Source organism: Periplaneta americana, chromosome 3 (assembly GCF_040183065.1).
Source record: "Periplaneta americana isolate PAMFEO1 chromosome 3, P.americana_PAMFEO1_priV1, whole genome shotgun sequence".
Taxonomy (NCBI): Eukaryota; Metazoa; Arthropoda; class Insecta; order Blattodea; family Blattidae; genus Periplaneta; species Periplaneta americana.
Genome location: NC_091119.1, coordinates 70,169,417 through 70,188,178, shown reverse-complemented (window position 1 = coordinate 70,188,178; position 18,762 = coordinate 70,169,417). Strand labels below are relative to the sequence as shown.

The 18,762-nt window shown below is 36.5% G+C and overlaps 1 protein-coding gene across 1 annotated transcript in view; it reads right to left on the bottom strand.

Moving 5' to 3' along the window:
* The window catches only part of LOC138696152 (chitotriosidase-1-like), a 33,038-nt gene extending 22,646 nt beyond the window's left edge, over window positions 1-10,392 (bottom strand). Inside the window, exons 1-2 of the mRNA XM_069820720.1 lie at window positions 10,235-10,392; window positions 4,018-4,209 (exon numbers count right to left, since the gene is read on the bottom strand). Of these exons, the coding sequence (XP_069676821.1) occupies window positions 4,018-4,209; window positions 10,235-10,307 (265 nt within the window). The 5' untranslated portion in view covers window positions 10,308-10,392. The remainder of the gene's footprint in view (window positions 1-4,017; window positions 4,210-10,234) is intronic.
* Window positions 10,393-18,762: the final 8,370 nt, after the last annotated feature.

The following is an 18,762-nucleotide window of genomic DNA, read 5'->3' as shown; positions in this document are numbered from 1 at the left end:
CTCACTTCATCCGCACCGTCCTATTAGTAACGTAAATTTTGAAAGGGGAAACCCCGTGAAGTAGCTATAGAACAGCGGTGCACAACCTGCGGCCCGCGAGCCTCATGCGCCCGCCACTATGTTTGCTGCGGCCCGATAAGTTTAAGTTTCAAACTTATTTGAACAGACCTGTATTATTAATTACTATAAATTACAGTAATCGCCAATTAGCGAGACATTTATGTAAATTGTATTCATTATTGGAGAATGTCTGCGGCCCTCCAAAAGAACATTTTTTTTAAATATTGGCCCGCAGTATTCATAAGGTTGAACACCCCTGGTAAGGAACGCTAAGTGGCAGTAGACTACAATTAAGTCACCCGCAACAGCATAGACAGCGACTACCGCCGCACACAACAGCCCCCACCCTGGCCGAGGGTGAAGCATCGCCAAAGCTAGGTTTTTTTATTATTTTGTTATTTAACGACGGTGTATCAACTACTAGGTCATTTAGCGCCTATGAGATTGGTGATAGAGAATGGTTTTTGGCGAGGTGAGGCCGAAGATTCGCCATAGATTACACTGAACAACAAGAATTTTTCTCCGACTTAAAACAATGTGTCACTTACGGTTTGATGTGTGCTGAATCCGAAAATGCACCTCTTTTCTTCGTATCACGTCAGGTTTTTAAGATATACTGTGATTTCACTTTTCGATAAACGCTCCACCAGGAAACATCTGTCGCGGGTTGGGGATTATAAACCAAAACAAACGCTAATGCATTTTATGAGTTTATGACTTATTTCCGGTTTCTTACGGTTGTTTTCATGTTCTTTTGTACTTCTAATAAATAAACAGTAGGCCTAAGTAAATTTCATAACAGTTCAGAGTAAGGTCTACGCAATGAACAAACCAGGGTGTGGTTTTCAGTATTTAAAAGAAAAGTTTACCAGTTTGAGTGAAGGAAAATTAAAAGAGGGCATTTTCATCGGTCCACAAGTTCACAAAGTTACGGCTGACTCTTTGTTTGAGGAAAAACTTTCCCTTACAGAAAGAATGGCATGGCGCGCGATGTTTGCTCAAATTTCCTTGGAAATTCTAGGGCAAACAACTACATAGAATGTGTTGTGGAAACCATATTAAGTGCATTTGACAAAATAGGGTGTAATATTATGTACTTTTTACATTCTCACTTGGATTTCTTTTCTCCTAACCTCGAAGCGGTAGGCGACGAGCATGGGGAAAGATTTCATCAATAAATATCTGAAATAGAAAGGCGATATAAAGGAAGATCATCATTCAGCATGCTTGCAGACTATTGTTGGTTGCTTGTAAAAGATAGTCCCGGGTGTAGTTATAAACAGAAGTCATCCAGAATTTTTTTTTTAATGGTAAGTTCAAATTCCGAGATTTTTCTCATTATACGCATTAAATATTTTTATTGTTGTGTTTTAAACTATGTAACATCATTTTTGTATCCAGTACCCATTTTTTCAAGTATTATGAGGAATTTTGAATCTCTAGTGTGTGTAATTTTATCAGTAGCAGTGAAAAATTAAAAACAAATAAGTTTTGTCATAAAAAATTTCAATCTATTTTCTCCGGAAAATGGCACGTAATGGGGTAATTTAGATTTTAAATTCAGATTTAGGGCACACATTAGTAATATTCGCCTATTTTTATTTCGGAGCAGACAAAAAGTAAAAATTTGTTGTTCGGTCTTATCTGACAGTTACTACAGTATGTCTGGGTCTTTGAATATGTAATGAATTACCGGTAATCTTTTTTGAATAATTCTAAAATCCTCAGTAATAGTCCTTCACCGCCTCAAAAATATTTCATGAAATTTTACTTTTAAATATGTTTAGTCTTTGTGTATTTATTTTTATTGTTTATGTTCCGTGTGTATATGTTAAAACAGGCTGTATTAAAGATTTCCAATTATGTATCTTAGATTTCCTAGAAATCATTCTACTTTTTGAAATACGGAAAGAGTGTTGTAGGTTTTATTTGCGCTTCAGATTCTAACATTGATTTGTTAGGTTTGTTCCCGCAAGCAATTCAGAACGCGTTACGAACTAATATCAAACTTCTTTCGAAGCATGCGCTAGCCGAGTAAGTTCTCAGAATTAGTTCGGATTGCCTTTATGCAAGGGGCTTTAAGTAAATGATGGCGCGCTAAAGTTAACTTACTTCACCACATAAGTAACACTTGAGTACTTATGAATTGCAAAAAGTTCAATTTCATTAACTCAGGCTTTGCAAAGTAAATATTACAGAATCATCATTACATGCGACTTATTTGGACTGAAATCTGCAATGACGACGAGATTAAAGTTCGACTTAGATACTTAGTGATTGTGCAGTTACGCACATAAACACGTACCTCAAGGTTCTGAAGTTGGAAAGCCTTGCACTATCAGCCATTTATTACAGAAAACTTGTGCAAACAGAGGTAGGCCTACAGTAACTGTATTAAAGTAAAAATCATTAACAAAAAAAAAAATATTTTTTTAACTAATGACGAGTTCTTGACTGTTCGTCATTCACCCATATGAAGCCAATTATGCAGACCAATTTACCGACAGAGTCGTTGCCCAGGGTGCGACATAGGAGGCTGGTCTATGCTATACCCGTGTTGATGATGATGATGATGATGATGATGATGCCACAGGGGAAATATTAGTTGAGACATCTATGGAACTCTCTGTTACAAGCGCTGATAAATGTAGATATAAGTTCTCGAAAACTCTTGAAAGTTATCAGTGCAGTTAAATTTGTAAGGACATTTATGAAAGTGACTATGAATTGAGATGACTCAGGAAGCGGGCATAAATCTAACAGCATCTTACTGATATGAATTGTTATTAGAGGAGAAAAATTCGCTCCGGCGCCGGGGATCGAACCCGGGTTCTTGGTTCTACGTACCAAGCGCTCTAACCATTGAGCTACGTCGAAGTTCAATCCACAGCACCGGATCGAATCCCTCTCCTCTAGTGTTTTTCCCTTTATGGCTTTACTCCATGTTCGACATATATGTTGACATATGTAGGCCTATATTGAGTCAACTGCCATTATACAAGGAGCACATTCAATTGAGTGACTTGGTGGCCGGGATTTCACAGTATATGTACTGTTGGGCGAATATACGTAAAGATTAATTTTTGGACCTACAGAATATATCGTTATGGTAACAATAATTGTCAACATATACGTCGAACATGGAGTCAGGCCACAAAGGGAAAAATACTAGAGGAGAGGGATTTGATCCGGTGCCGTGGATTGAACTTCGGCGTAGCTCAATGGTTAGAGCGCTTGGTACGTAGAACCAAGAACCCGGGTTCGATCCCAGGCGCCGGAGCGAATTTTTCTCCTCTAATAACAGTTATTACCATATCAGATATATTCTGTAGATTTAAAAATTAATCTTTACTGATATGAAGTTTTGCCGCAGCTTTGGTTCAAGTGGACTTCCATCCAGAAGCACCGGGTTCGATCCCCGGCCAGGTCGTAATAGAATTTGTGATGGACATAACAGACGTTGCAGAGGTTTCTTCTCGGGATATTCCCGTTTCCCTCTATCACTGCAACAACACTCACCACCTCCTCCCTCATTTCATCTATCATCCGCAATAGTAAAAATGGACTGGGGTAAAATCTTGGGGGTAGTACGAGTTTCCTATGGTGATATAGGAAGGGCTTGGGCCTCAGGAGCCCTAAGGCTTATGCGACCTGGGACCTGGCTCTATCAGGGGTTAAGTCAGGATGGCCCGCCTGTCAGTGTCGGCTGACACTTAATAAACTTCTATATCCTTAGCTTATCGGCACTTATATAATATGCCTGTAAAACTGGTTCTATCAGGTACATAGGCAAGATGGCCCTCCTGTCAGCGTGGGATTCACTAATGCCACTTAGGCTACCTGTAGAACTTGGATATTCATCGCATATAACAGCCAAGCCGTGCCTAAGTGTACGAACCGTTCTGGATCCAGTCCTCGAAAAGTCAAATCAAGCCAAGAAATTAAGTTTAGACTCACCCTTTCCGAAGTTTTCTTCATAGTCGTTGTACTCGTCGAGAGAAGCTATTTCTCCATTTTTAAGTCCTGTGTACATGTACACCATGTGTGTGCACAGGGTAGTGTCGATATTAGACACTTCGAACAAGGCGATTCCCCATCGGTAAGTAGCCCAGGACCCGAAGTAGCAGAACACGGACTTGTCTGAGGCAGCTGCAAACAGAGTTATATTTATAATATATCCCTACATTGTAAGTACGAAACAGTTTTTATTATTACTGTTCGTATCCCGTTAAGTACAACTGGAATTTATACTGGACGAAGACGGTACTCTCGTTGTTGTTGCCATTATTTCGTCATGTCTCTATTCACTATAAAACGAAACAGAAATGGGAAATCATAATGTCGGCATGAAGTGTTCGCATATCTGACGATCGATGATCATAAACGCAACAATTAAGCCTTGGTTTTTCTGAACCGACGCATGCGACGTTCGGGGTGCGAGGCCCGCCTCGCACAAATCCGGACTACACGAGAGATAGTGAGTAGTTTCTAAAGTTGCGAGCTGCGCAGACCTCGCATTTCACAGTTACTATCTCTCGTGTAGTCCAGAGGCTGGCCTCGCACACCGCACGTCACATGCGACAGTTCAGAAAAACCAAGGCTTTACCTATCCACGGGAAATAAGACCTCTTTACAGGACGACGGTAGTAGACAGTAGCGTTGTGAGAATGTCCCACAACAACTTGTTGTAAAGTGCTGAGGGTTTCAGGTTGCAGTACAACGAGTGGTTAAATGAAAATGGCTTAATTATTACAACTCTGACAACGAAATACAGTTTCCTGTATTGTGTTCTCTACGCTAATTGTGGTGTTTAGGTTGTCTCTAGAACATGATGCGTTCTCTCAGTTGCATCCAAATAGTCTCTTAAAATTTGAGTACCGGTATGTCCTATTGAACGCTTCGTACTTCACGTACACAGTATTAAATAACATTGATTTCATAGATACTTAGCACGTTAATTTGTGTCACAAAGTACAATCCGAGAGCTTTGGGAAACGAAATCAAATCAATCGAAAGATTTATATAACACGTGTATTGTCTAAAAGTGCACTAGGCCTACTAAGTTATTTCTATTGGAGACATAAGTAACTATATAGATAATAATAATTAATGTATTTGTAGCGAAATATTCTAGAGATATTTTGTTTCATTTATAAAATTAAAAAAATAAATAAATAAAAAATAAAAAAATCCGCTAGAACCAATTTCATGTTAATCATAATTATCTACTATCTAAAAAATCCAGTTATACTGCATTTCAGGTGTTGGTTCATGTAACAATTCGTTCTTAGATAATGCACACAAGAAATGCTCGTTTGATAGGTACATAAGACGCAGGTACAGTACATCCGTAAAAACTGTGAAATCTATCATTTCTGGCTGCATGAAGATACTTTCTCTTTATGCTGTGTTGAAAAGAGTGGATGAAGAAAGAATGATGCTGAAACTGAACAGAAAAAGAATAAGGAATTGGTTGGGTCTCTGGCTGAAAATAAACTGCCTACTAAAGGATGCACGGCGAATAGGGATTACAAAGAACGGACACTGAGTGAATTTTCCTGTGTTTTGTTTCTCTATGCGCCGGCGTTTAGTTCCACTTTCAAGCGCTAGAGGTTAGTATAATCGAGCACACGCTAAGATAATAATTATTGAGAATAGAGTTGAGACACAGGATCCAAACATCGCCTACCTTATTGCATAATCCAGTAAAGCTTTGCTTCAAATAAATTCAACTTAACAGCTTTTCCTTATTTCTCAGTGACAACCTAGTTGTAATAATAATTTTTTTTATATTTTATATATAATAATTAAATTATATCATAAAATAACATAATGCATTATAAAATTATGTATCAAATTCGTTTAATATCTGAATGCAATATAATATAGATATGAAGAGTCCACTGCAAGAATGATGGATGTTATTTGGAATACATTTTGCAGGAGAAGCAATTGAAAGTTTGAAATGCTTAGCGCTCAAAGCTTAACTGTGATTTTCCGATCATTACTGGACAATGACTATCATTGTTAATGCCATATAACTCTGTATGCACATTCTATATGTCTTAAGCTATGCATTGACAGTCTTGGTTCATTTTCGACAAGAAAGTGACATCCATCATTCTTGCAGTGGACTCTTCATATATGAATGCATTATAAAATTATGTATCAAATTTCGTTTAATATTTGTATACAATATAATATAAGTATATGGTTTTACTTCTCATAGGAGTTTTGTTTTTTCAATTTTCAGCGCTATCAAATCATTACATATTTTAATTGTTGTTGGGGATCAACGTCTCAACTCTCATTATAAAGGAACTCTAGAGTCTGGACATTACAGTTAATGACGGATTTATTATTTCATCGGTCCAATTTATTTTATTTGAGTACATAATGTACCTAGATGTATTAATTGTATGTGTTATATTTCCGCTGTGTCGACTGCTAGCTGGTGTGATGTCAGTGCCAACTCCAGGGAGAAAGCAGAATCTCACGCTCAAACTGGTTTGAAGGTCATCGAAATCAGTCCTGCTATATCAAAGGTACCGACGCGAAGTGTCCATACTGTATAATTATCTATACGCTGGGATGCACTTGAAGTAATAGTGAACGGTAGAAGAGTTCGGGGCAGAAGAAGATATGATAGACGAGATATGCGGAGACTAAGAGAAAGGTAGAAAATAGAAAAGATTGGAAAATGCTGAGTTTGCAGTGAAAGAGTTGTTACTTGGCAGAATACTATATGTATGTATACTTCATATGAGAAAATATAACAAATGATAATTATTTACGATGGAAGTGTTAAAAATGACATATTATTTTGTGAAAGGGATGTTTGCGAAACGAGGCCGCAGGTTGAATGAAGCTAAACCTGCGGGCAAAGTAAAATCATTTTCAATTTTACAATATGTGTGTCGTTCATTATCTTTTAGACAGCCGTTCGTACGTGCTGATATAGAGACAATTTTATTCTCCCCGCCATCTCCACTGAAGTAGTACTCGAGTCCCCGCTCACTATAATTGCTAGACTTTATCACATTAAAATCTAGCGCTACCATGTCTCCATGGTGAGCATTCCGCTGCACATCAAAAGGTCTTCCTGATATTATTATAATTACATTAATTAATTCTTATACTGCAGTTAATATAATATGTGTTGAAGCAATAATTATTTAATTTGTGTACTTTTTTACATAAAAAACAGTCATTTTTAAGATAAGACCTGACATTGTTCGAACTGCTTTATTAATAGGTTGAGATTTTAAAGTCCCACGATATTATTATTGAATGTTAGTTGAGACAATGAGCTACTCCTTCTGATTGGTTGGATCCAGTCTAGTATATACAGACACGAAGCTCAATACAAAGGGAATATGCATCCATAGATAGTTGCTAACCACTAGAATCACTACTATCGCCTCATCACAGACAATGCGAAATAGTACCGGCACAGTCTATTGTTCCTAGTACCCTCAACAACTCAAGATTCGTGACTGTATATACTAGACTGTGGATCCAACCATGACTTTCATTAACATACTCTTAATAAATATAGGTACACATATGTGCTCAAATAAAATACATTGGGCCGAAGAAATAATAAATATCGTATTAGCTGCAACGTCTAGACTCTTAGAGTCCCTTTGTAATGAGAGGAGACATTGTAAGGTCTCTGAATTAAAATGTGTTTAATGATATGATGGGACCGAAAATGAAAAAAACAAATCTCCTATAAGTAGTAAAACTATATACCTATATATTGTAAATAGATATTAAACAAATCTGTTACATGCTTTTATAATATATCGTCGTTGTTCCTGCAATAACTCTTATGTGCAAAATATAAAATTTTTTCAGTAGGAATAAAAAACGCATCTATTTACTCTATGGCAGTGGTACATGGGAGATTGTGAATTCTTATATTTCCGAAAGAAATAAATATAAATACATGTAGGAGATTTTATTATTTGCTGTATCACTATTTAAATTATTTAATAGAGCAAAAATCTGAAAATCGATAAATATGTCACATAGGAGTTATTGCAGGAACAACGACGATATTATATTATTATTTTATTATATATAATAAATAAAAATTATTGTTACAACTAGTTTATCACTGAGGAATAAGGAAAACCTGTTAACTTGTAATTACTAGAAGCAAAGCCGTTTAAGTGCTTACTGAATTACGCAACAATGTAGAAGATGTTTGGATCCTGTGTATTCAATTGAAAAGTATGATCCCAAAACGCTTTCAGTCCATTTTTATGAAAAGACTGGGCTAGTTTTTTTATTCACTGGTCTATGGACTGAGCGAGTTTTCAAGTGAGATGCACAGTAACATAAATTTTTAGACAAGGTTTGGCGCTGTTTTGGATGAAAAGAGGTCTCAAAAATTATATATATATCATAAAAATGGCCAAATGAACTGAGCGAGTCTTGGGACCGCACATTTCAATAATTATTAGAGTCTATCCCAGATAACTTGACAGGGACTCCTTCGCTTTGCTACCAGCAGAGGGGAGGACACTACGGACTATTTCAAAAACATTGTCCATATGAATTCATTACTCTGTAGTGTGTACCTTCCACTATACTGTAAAAACAGTAATACTAAAGTAGAAAAATAAGGATGTGAGAAGTACGTATATGTTCCATGTACGGAAGTTGAATTACTCTAACCAAGATAAAAATATAGCCTACAGATGAAAAATCAGCATTTAAAAAAATACAGAAGGGATATTTATATTTAATAACTAGGTCTACGTACCTTTTCAATCACTAACATCAATAGCTCATTTCGAAAGAAAAAATATTAACTTTGGACCAAATCGTCGATTTCGTGAAATCGTCTTATTTGTCCTCAAGTTTAGTCGTTTTGTCAGTCTTTTTCGAGCTCTTTAGTTTATTTTCATTAAGTCTAGCTTCTCGTCTCATTCTACGAATATTAACGGTTGCCTGTCCCACTCCAGTCTGTTTTCCCGTTATTTGTGCCAGTTCTTCAAGAGTCATAGTAGGATATTGTTCCTTCAAAGACTTAGACACATTTAAAATGCATCTCTTCTCTCACTTCTTAACGCTTTATCGAGCTTATGTTTTACAATCGAGTTTTCTGCTATTATAAATCTTACTCGCTAGGCCTCTTATAGGCCTACTTTACTGTTTAAACTGCACTATTAACACTACAATTCGGTAATATATTTATATTACTAATAAAACTATATACACTATATACGGTACACACCCATTAAACTTATACAATTTATTATTATATAGCTTACGCAAACAGTTGGGAAAAATTACTTCGCGAACACGTTCGACTGCAGAAACACAATGTTTTCTTCAAGGATAGTTACCACAACTCTAGGGGAGCTACCGCATTCCTAAGTTTTCTCATACCTCCCCCCTCGAAGTTTAAATAAAGAAAACATAATTAATTAAAATTAAGGCTATTATGTATTTATTTCACTTATGTGATGGAGAAAAGGACATCTAAACACTTTTATCTATATTATCTATACTCGTATTATGAAGATTACAGTTCAAAATCTGTAGGCCTACTTTTTAAAAGTAAGTGAATTATGGCGAAGCAAGGGGGCAGAACGCGGTAAGAGGAGACACTGGAGGAGGCGCTGGAGACACGAAGAGGTTACAAGGAGGGGGTATAAATGTTTTGTTTCCCTGTTAGGTTATCCGAGATAGACTTTAATATCGAGGAACTCTAGTTGCGATAGTTTCAGTTTGACAGCTGCTGGGAAACAAGGGAAAAAATTGATAATTGGCGCAAACAGTTGAAAGTCAGTGTCAGAAGTACTTCTCGCAAGCTAACGTACGCTTGCCTAGGTTTTATGAAAAGCTAGGGCGGCCGGGTAGCTCAGTGGGTAGAGCAGCTGACTACGGACTGGAAGGTCCGGGGTTCGGTCCCAGGTGGTGACAGGATTTTTTCTCGTTGCCAAACTTTCAGAACGGCCCCGAGGTTCACTCAGCCTCCTATAAAATTGAGTACCGGGGGTTAAAGGCGGTCAGAGCGTGGTGCCGACCACACCACCTCATTCTAGTGACGAGGTCATGGAAATCATGGGGCTCTACCTCCATGCCCCCCAATGGCATGTTACGGGGATACCTTTTACCTTTATGAAAAGCTATCTAAAAAATGTATAACACTACTAACCTTCAGATCCCTGGAAACTGGTACTAAAAATCGCTATGAAGCAGATTAGAGAGAAGCTGCAGATAGACGCCATTGTTCTCGATCTGTATCGAAAAACCTATGCGTCGGAGCATATATACAAATGAGATATCTACAAACCACTCAACAAATTATTGTAGATAATCAGACACTGATAATGCACTTATAGGTTACGTTATATATCTGTCGAAGTCGCAAACAAGTACCGGTATCAAGAACGGAAATAGTAATTAAGTATGCCATTTGAACTTTCATCCACCGATAAAAAGATGTGTTGAAAGCATCTCAAACAGATTCTGTAATGTAACAAACTCAGCCTTTCCCTACGTCATATTATTACCATGCTCGTAAACTTTAGGCTTTAATATTCATTCAGTTCCTACCTGTATCCCCAAACCTAAATAAATTTCGAGCCTTCGGTACCGAAGTGTCTTGAGCAGTATTCTGATAATTTTAGTATTGCTGTCGCCTGGTGTGGACGGTTCTCAAGTTTGAACAACATGACGTAAGGGGTTAGGTACAGCTTACAACAGTAAAATTTTAGAAATATTCAACATTTTTTCCTCCATTAATGTATCTTGTACAATAATGAAAATTAGTATGTGTAAAACACTGTCCTTCTGCTATATGATAAAAATATTTTTACGGTTAAAAAAAGATTTATATATAGATGTATATATATATATATTTATTTATTTATTTATTTATTTTAATTCATAATGGTGACAGTTCATTGTGCAGTGATGAAGTTTTCCCTTATAACTCAAAAACTAGCCAACATTCTGTGATGAAATTGTTTGTGCGTATTTATGCATGGCATATCTATAATATGGTGCAAAATCATTTCTCTACCTTTAATAGATTGTCTGATAAAAAAAATCATTTAAAAAATGGGCAAATATCAGTATTTTCTTCTAATACAAAATAAGAAAAATATTATTTATTAAAGAATGTATTGTAAACATGAGTTTCAGCAATAAAATAAAAGAGAGAGAACATGAAGAAGTTAACGAGTTTATAAATTATGAGGGAAACGCTTCATCACTGCACAGTAAACTGCCATCATTTTGAATTTTGAAAAATAAGATGAAATAAAATATTTTTTTAAACCGTAAAAGTAGTCTATTTTTTTCATATAGCAGAAGGACTGTTTTTTACACATACCAATTTTCATTATTGTATAAGATACAGTAATTGAGGAAAAAATGTTGAATATTTCCACAAATTACTGCTGTAAGCTGTACCTAACCCCTTAAACGGCTGTATGTGTTAGTTATTTCCATCCTGATGATATGACAGCCCACAATTAACTGTCTCAATCTTGGTACTAGTATTGCCCTATGGTAGTGAAACTTCAGTTTCAAATAAAAAAACTAGAAAATATGCCAACTGGAATTAAATAAAATTGAAAAAGATAGAATGAAATCAGATGAGACGACAGTTAAGAAGTGTTTCGGGTTGTTTTAGACTAAATGAATAAGAAATAATTATATTAGAAAGAATTTTAAAATTTTCTTTGTACTCGTATTATGTAAAAAATTATCAAGTTACAGAGGTAAATGGGAATCTTTCCCCGTTCCAACCTCTCGTCCTGGGAATTCCTCCAGTAAAAGTCTAAAAATAAATAAGACAAAATCACCCCCAATATCAGACAGCGGATTTTCGGTCCCGATTCTAAACGATAGGTGTGCACTTGGTCAAAATGAAAGTGGCCGGTCTCTTGAGCAGTGAGAATTTATAAGTCCCCTTCGGGTGAGCGCGCAGTTCACTACCATAAACCTCCGTGCGCCGCTTTAGTTAACTCCATAATACATGGCGCTGACTTAGGCTACCTCCACAGCATGATTAGAATTTCCGTAGAGAATGTTTGTTTTGTCCTTTATTTTATTTTCTACAACTCTTTTTAGTGTTAATTTTGCTTATGTTAATTTTCTTTCTTACAGATAATTACAAAATTGATGAAAATTTATGATTATAATTATAATTCCAGAAAATCAGGATATATTTTGTCGTCAGAATTATGGTTTTTCTTCTTGTTTACAATTACTACGTTTAGGCACGGATTTAGATTAGTATACTGTAATAATCATATTCCCCGTAACACAACTTGCAAATTAATTATTCCCAATTATTTAACCGTCAACATATTTATTGAATGTTCCTTAGGCAATAGAGTGTAAAGCAGTACGGATTAATAAAATAATTAACACAGCATTTTAATATGAAAACCCCTAATTGTCTCCTTTATTGTTACTTCCATCTAGCGTCAAAAGTTTCTATCAACACGAAAAAAATAATAAAACGACAAGTATTCTAAGGATTAAAAAAATGGCGAAAACCTGTTATATTTTCACTGATGCTTTTAAAAGGCAACAAAAAAAAAGTTTAGTAATTCCATGAAAATTTGAATTTGCAAATTCACGAACTCTTAGCTAACGCTCTATCAACTATGTTAAGAATTTTACTGCAGTCAGAATGGCATTGTAACGAGTAATGGTGTCGTGGTAGCGCGTTCACTCCCGAACCCAGCGGGCCGGGGTTCGATTCCCCGCTTGGTTTTTCCCTAACTCCTATGGATGAATATCAGGTAACTTTACCAGGCGTATGGAACCCCACTCATTCTCGCCACTTCCTTTCCCCGCATCATCCTTTTCTCATCATTCCCGTTGTCTTTCTTGGTTTTCAGATCGCGCCACGCTCTCGGCCGGCCTTCATGGATATGCCAAAGCATGGTAGTTGGTGACCCAGCAGCGGAACCCACTCCCCTCCTGACGGGAGGGATGGCCTACACCTCAGACCGTTGGCCACACGGGAGGGGTGGCGTACATCTCAGACCATTTGAGGGGGAAATTTGGGGGGGGGGCTGTTTTTTATTATTTTTTTAGTTGGTTACTTAACGACGCTTTATCAACTACTAGGTTATTTAGCGTCGATGAGATTGGTGATAGCGAGATGGTATTTGGCGAGATGAGGCCGAGGATTCGCCATAGATTACCTGGCATTCACCTTACGGTTGGAGAAAACCTCGTAAAACCAGGTAATCAGCCCAAGGGAGGATCGAACCCGCGCCCGAGCGCAACTTCAGATCGGCAGACAAGCGCCTCAACCGACTGAGCCACGCCGGGGCGGGGGGGGGGGCTGTTAGGATGGAATGGTACACGGACTTAGAGGGATGGCGGGACTGGTCGTTAGGGTGTTTGGGGTTAGGTCGGTTCGGCGTAGGTGCGGTCGTTGGGTTACAACTCATCCCAGGAGCGCACAATAGACCTCAGATCGCGGAGCATAGGGACGTTCCCCTCCCGACCTCATAGAGAGAGAAAAAAATACACATAGATACAGCCATTTCTTATTGTCGGACATTTGTATATTATAGAACTATAAAGGTCCGTTCACATCTGCAGACGTTGAACGTGTCAGACGCGTAGCGTGACAGACTATATACTATACAATACTTTATAACTTCTTTGGTCTGTAGCCTACGTGTCTGTGCAGCTACACTACGCTAGATACGAAAGCTCCGTACATAACGCATTAAAGAATATTGTCGTGTCTGCCACGCTACGCGTCTGACCTTTAATTGTTTGTAACCCATTCTAAATCTGAATTCTCTAAAGACATTTAAGTGATTGAAATATATGTGTCAATTTAAATACTCGGTCACAACATGATAACACGTTAGAAATTCCATTACACACACCATCTCTGTATTCGACAACTGTCACTGTTGCTACTTCTCGTCACTGGAATTCTCTGCCGAACTTTAATTTCTTTTAAAAATATAAGTTAGAAGAATATCTTATGATGAGTTGCCAGACCTAATGCGTTGCAGATATTTAATGCAATGTATTCCACTGTGTTTATTTTTATTTTTTGTTTCTTATTTTTATTGTGTACACTTAATTCAATCGTCTTTATAGTGTTATTATGTTAATAGTATTTTCTTATAATTTAATGCTCATATGTTTACCGCAGTGTTCATTTTTATGTATTCTTTATTCATAACTCTGTTTATGACTTTATTATGTAAATCGTGTTCATTTATCACTCAATCCCAATATGTATTCCACTATATACATTTATTATTATTATTATTATTATTATTATTATTATTATTATTATTATTATTATTATTATTATTGTGTACATATTCAATTGTCGGTTTCTGGTTTAATTATGTGAATCCTACTTGCTTGTAATGTAATACCAATATGTATTCCAACTTCTTTATTATTGTTTCTTCGTATATATTTTATTGAATTATCGGCTTCTGATTTCATGATTCTAACAACATTAATATGTATTCCACTATGTTTATTTTTATTTTATTAGATAAATTTTTATTTAATTACCTCATCTGATATCATTAGGCCTATGTAAATCGTATCAGTATATAATTACTTAAACCCGATCCAGTTGTATGTTCAACTATGTAAGCAAGTTTTAATCCTGGTTGGGTGTAAGAGAAGGCCCTACGGCCTTAACTCTTACAGGTTAAATAAAGCCATTATTATTATTATTGTTATTATTATTTTATTATTATTATTATTATTATTATTATTATTATTATTATTATTATTATTATACCTGTTTTCACTCATCACACCCAGTGGTATTGTCATCTTCTGTCACCTCAACATTTTCCTCATTTTAATGACTTGTTTTTTTTTTTGTTTTTTTTTTTTTTTGGATCTGGTTCACTTTGATGATCATTCATTTGTGAAACGAAATATTTAACCAATAACACCGATAACAGCTAATATGGCGATGAAACAAAAGAAATCAACACTAATGCCATCTTCGTTATATTTTCTAGCAAGAGCCGGATAAGTTTGTGACTTCTCCGTTTTTTGCTAAAAAGACGTTGGACTAATCCGCTTTTTGCAGAAACGCTACATTTTCAAACACTTATTTCAATGGCACAAATCCGGTTTTTATAGAAACTTGTTATATCAATAGATGCCGCTTGAAATGAAGTGAAAAGAACTGTACTATACTGAAAATTGGAATTTTTGGATTTGTCCGGTTTTTGCTATCAGCCCTTCAATTGCTCTTACTACAGATGCACAAAGCTCTCCCGTCCACTGCCTCAAGGGTACATTGTCTAACCAGTGTTGCCAACACATAAATTGTATCCCCGGCAGTCTAACACCCGAAAAATCTGTCAGAATCCGTCAAGATAAAAGAAAATATCCATCCATATCTATTCACAAACAAAAAGCAAATTTTAACACAACTTCCCTACCAATCTTTATTGAAATAATAATTCATCCACATCATCTGCCTCTAGTTCTGCAGCTGGGTTGGTCTGCGTTCCCCCCAAAATTAAGCAATTAAAAATGACAGCAGCTAAAAAAGTCAAAAGACGATGTACAGTAAACAGTAATTTCTTTCATAAAATCCGTCACCCGTTAAAGCCATTCTTTAGCCGTCCATTACGTTGAAATTCCGTCACTTTTGACGGAATTTCCGTCCTGTTGGCAACACTGTGTCTAAGGAACAGGATGGCGATATCACAGTCTTACCAACATCAAGTATAACTTTGCACTAATCGATTCGAAATATTCCGTTCCCGCGCTCCATCCTTTAGTATACATTAACTATTATATGTTTCAATTAGTTTTAATATTAATGTACTGTAGTTAGTGACAGTGAATCTAATGTTTTTATAACAGAGAGTAGTGAAACTTCACACAGAGCAAATCTGCAGGTTTATCGAAGTGCGAGTACTATGCCACTCGAGTCTAACGAAAATAGTCATTGTGAGACGAAGATTAGATATGGAGTGAAACTGACGAGTGGTTATCTTGTTTCCATTAGATTTCCAACTGAAAACATCCGTTGACGTAAGACTTCGGGTCCATAGGCGTCTATGTTCGGAAAAGAAATCAAGCCTGGGATAACTTGTACATCCTACATTTATGACAAAAACTAAACTCCGCCATTAACATCATTACACACTTAACATCTGCTTCCACAGAGGAAAACCGTCATTATTGTAGCAACTCAGGTACTTATTTGAGCTGACGACAATTTGTTATTCTTTTTCCACAATCCTTGAAACTGAGTTTAGAAACTCGATTATGATATGGCTTTCTCTCTTATGGTTAATTTTACCTAATAATATAAACATCTGTGGTGGCTCCACTGAATAAATCCAACAGACTTGAGTTCTCTTCTGGTAGAAAAGTGAAACATTTATATTTTCCATTGATACTGGCTGTGTGTCACTCGTTTCAGTTTGTTCCGTTCTATCTTAAACGATAATTTTGCTCTATGCTGATCACTAGAGACGAGAATTCCATGCAAATGCATGTTTCATAGCAACATAGGACATAGCTCTAACTAAGTACTTATCCATTTCTTTACTTTCCGGTTCCAAATATGTGTACTTTTTCCGTGCATATTTGCATGTTTTGGCCTTTTTGGGGGTAAAAACATGCATACTGCATATTTAAAATTTTTTAGCTTAATCTTGCATATAATATACATTATATTCAGTTTAAATGCATGTTTTTATGATTGTGAGTGGACATCTCAGTTTCCCGATTTTTATGTCCCTTATACTCTTTTAGATAGAAAAAGGAATGAAGAAATATTGGAACAATTAGAAGTAGAGTCAGTAGAAGAAAAAAATAAACAGATACAAACTAAATTGGCTACACCATGTAAAACGATTGGACAATTTAAGAATCCCCAAAATGATGATGCAATATCAACCCAGAGGACATCGACGGTTAGGAAGACACTTTATAAGTAGAATTGACGAAGGAAAAGAAAAAAACTAAATAACAGGAAAATGAAATAAAATATTAAGATTTTCACAATAAGATGTTTCACTGGACGGAAGTTCACTTTTACAACACTTTACCGATAACCCTCTAGAGACTGCGTGTCATAAATGGATTTATTACGTTGGATATTTTGAGAATAGAGAATAGAGAGGAAATATAGAGGGTTCAAGGAAACTGTCGACAATTTAGTCAAAACCACCCTCTTTCAGAAAGGTTGTAAACACTCTCTCTCTCCCTTTTCCAGTACTAGCAGCGATTTAGATTCTTCTAAAATTGGAATCATTCGCTAAACTATATTTGCAGTGTGTGAACCTCGTAAGTGGTTAATGTGTTTGTTTATTCTGTTTGCGTATGTTAATGTGGTTGTAATATGCCTCCAATTAAAGGTTCCAAAGTGTACTCTTTGCATAGTGGATTAAAGGAAAGGATTGTATTAGAATACATGGGGATGTCGTATTCTGCGATTGTTGCAGTAAAGAGCAAGAGGACTTATAAGTCCTCTTGTAACATCCCAGTGCCACAAAGACTTACGTGTTTACAGTGCTCAGCTACCTCTGCAACAATCGCAGAATACGACATATGAGGCGTTCAGAAGTCAACATGATTAACTCCACTTTTGGTTATTTCATAGTTTCTAAGTTGGCAATGTATTAAATTGACCATATTTCAGTGGTCAAAGTGATTAACTCCATAGTTCAGTAAAAAGCCCACAGAATGCAATATTATTCTTGACTGCAACACAGAATCAATTGTGTGTATTCAACTTTAACCTTGAATATCTCAAAATCTTTGGAAAAGGAGTTAATCATGTTGACTTCTGAACGCCTCATATGTTCTAATAAAATCCATGTAACTAATAAAGGAACAGAGTGTGTAATATTTCAAAATAATATATTCATGTTGTCGAGGATTCGTCATAGATTACCTGACATTTGCTTACAGTTGGGGAAAACCTCGGAAAGGACCCAACCAGGTACTCAGCTCAAGCGGGAATCGAACCCGAGCCCGACCACAACTCCTGATCGGGAGGATAGCTCCTTAACCAACTGAGCTACACCGGTGGTTAGTTTCCTGTTCCAACGTGCTTTGGAACTCGTTCGCAACGAGTGATATTGGTTCTCGATTAAGAGCAGGAAATGGGAATCTAATCTGCTGACCCATGCGCAGATGTTTGAGGTTGACTTTAAAATGCTTCTACACTGCGGAGCGATGCGGTGCGGCGCGATCGTATTCATCCGGAAGAATAATTTTATTTTCGATGGCGCGTCACAATCGGAAGTTCTCGAGTGGACGCTCGGGTTTTTCCGTTTGTATTTGGAGTTGAATTGTTGACATAACAATAGTCGGCTGTCTTTTTATCAGTATCACTGGCAAAGCTAAGGTGTAAATACTGGGTAGGTTGAAAAAAAAAATCTGCTTACCTTGTATCTTTCTATACAGCAGATGTTTATCGGCTTTTTTTTATCAATTTCTTTTGTGACACAGACTCCACAAGAATATTCACCACTCATTTGTTCACTCCCAAACAGAATACAGGTAACATAATATAACTTATTTGTCTCAAAGCACCTTGTTAGACAAGAATAATTCTTGTGCCATGAAAACTGAAAATTTCTGTTCTGTCTTCCACCACCCGCTATTCTAATATATAAATGTTGTGTCGATCTTCTGTCGTTGTAAGCACATTTTGTTTCATACGTCCAACTTGAAAACTGTTTT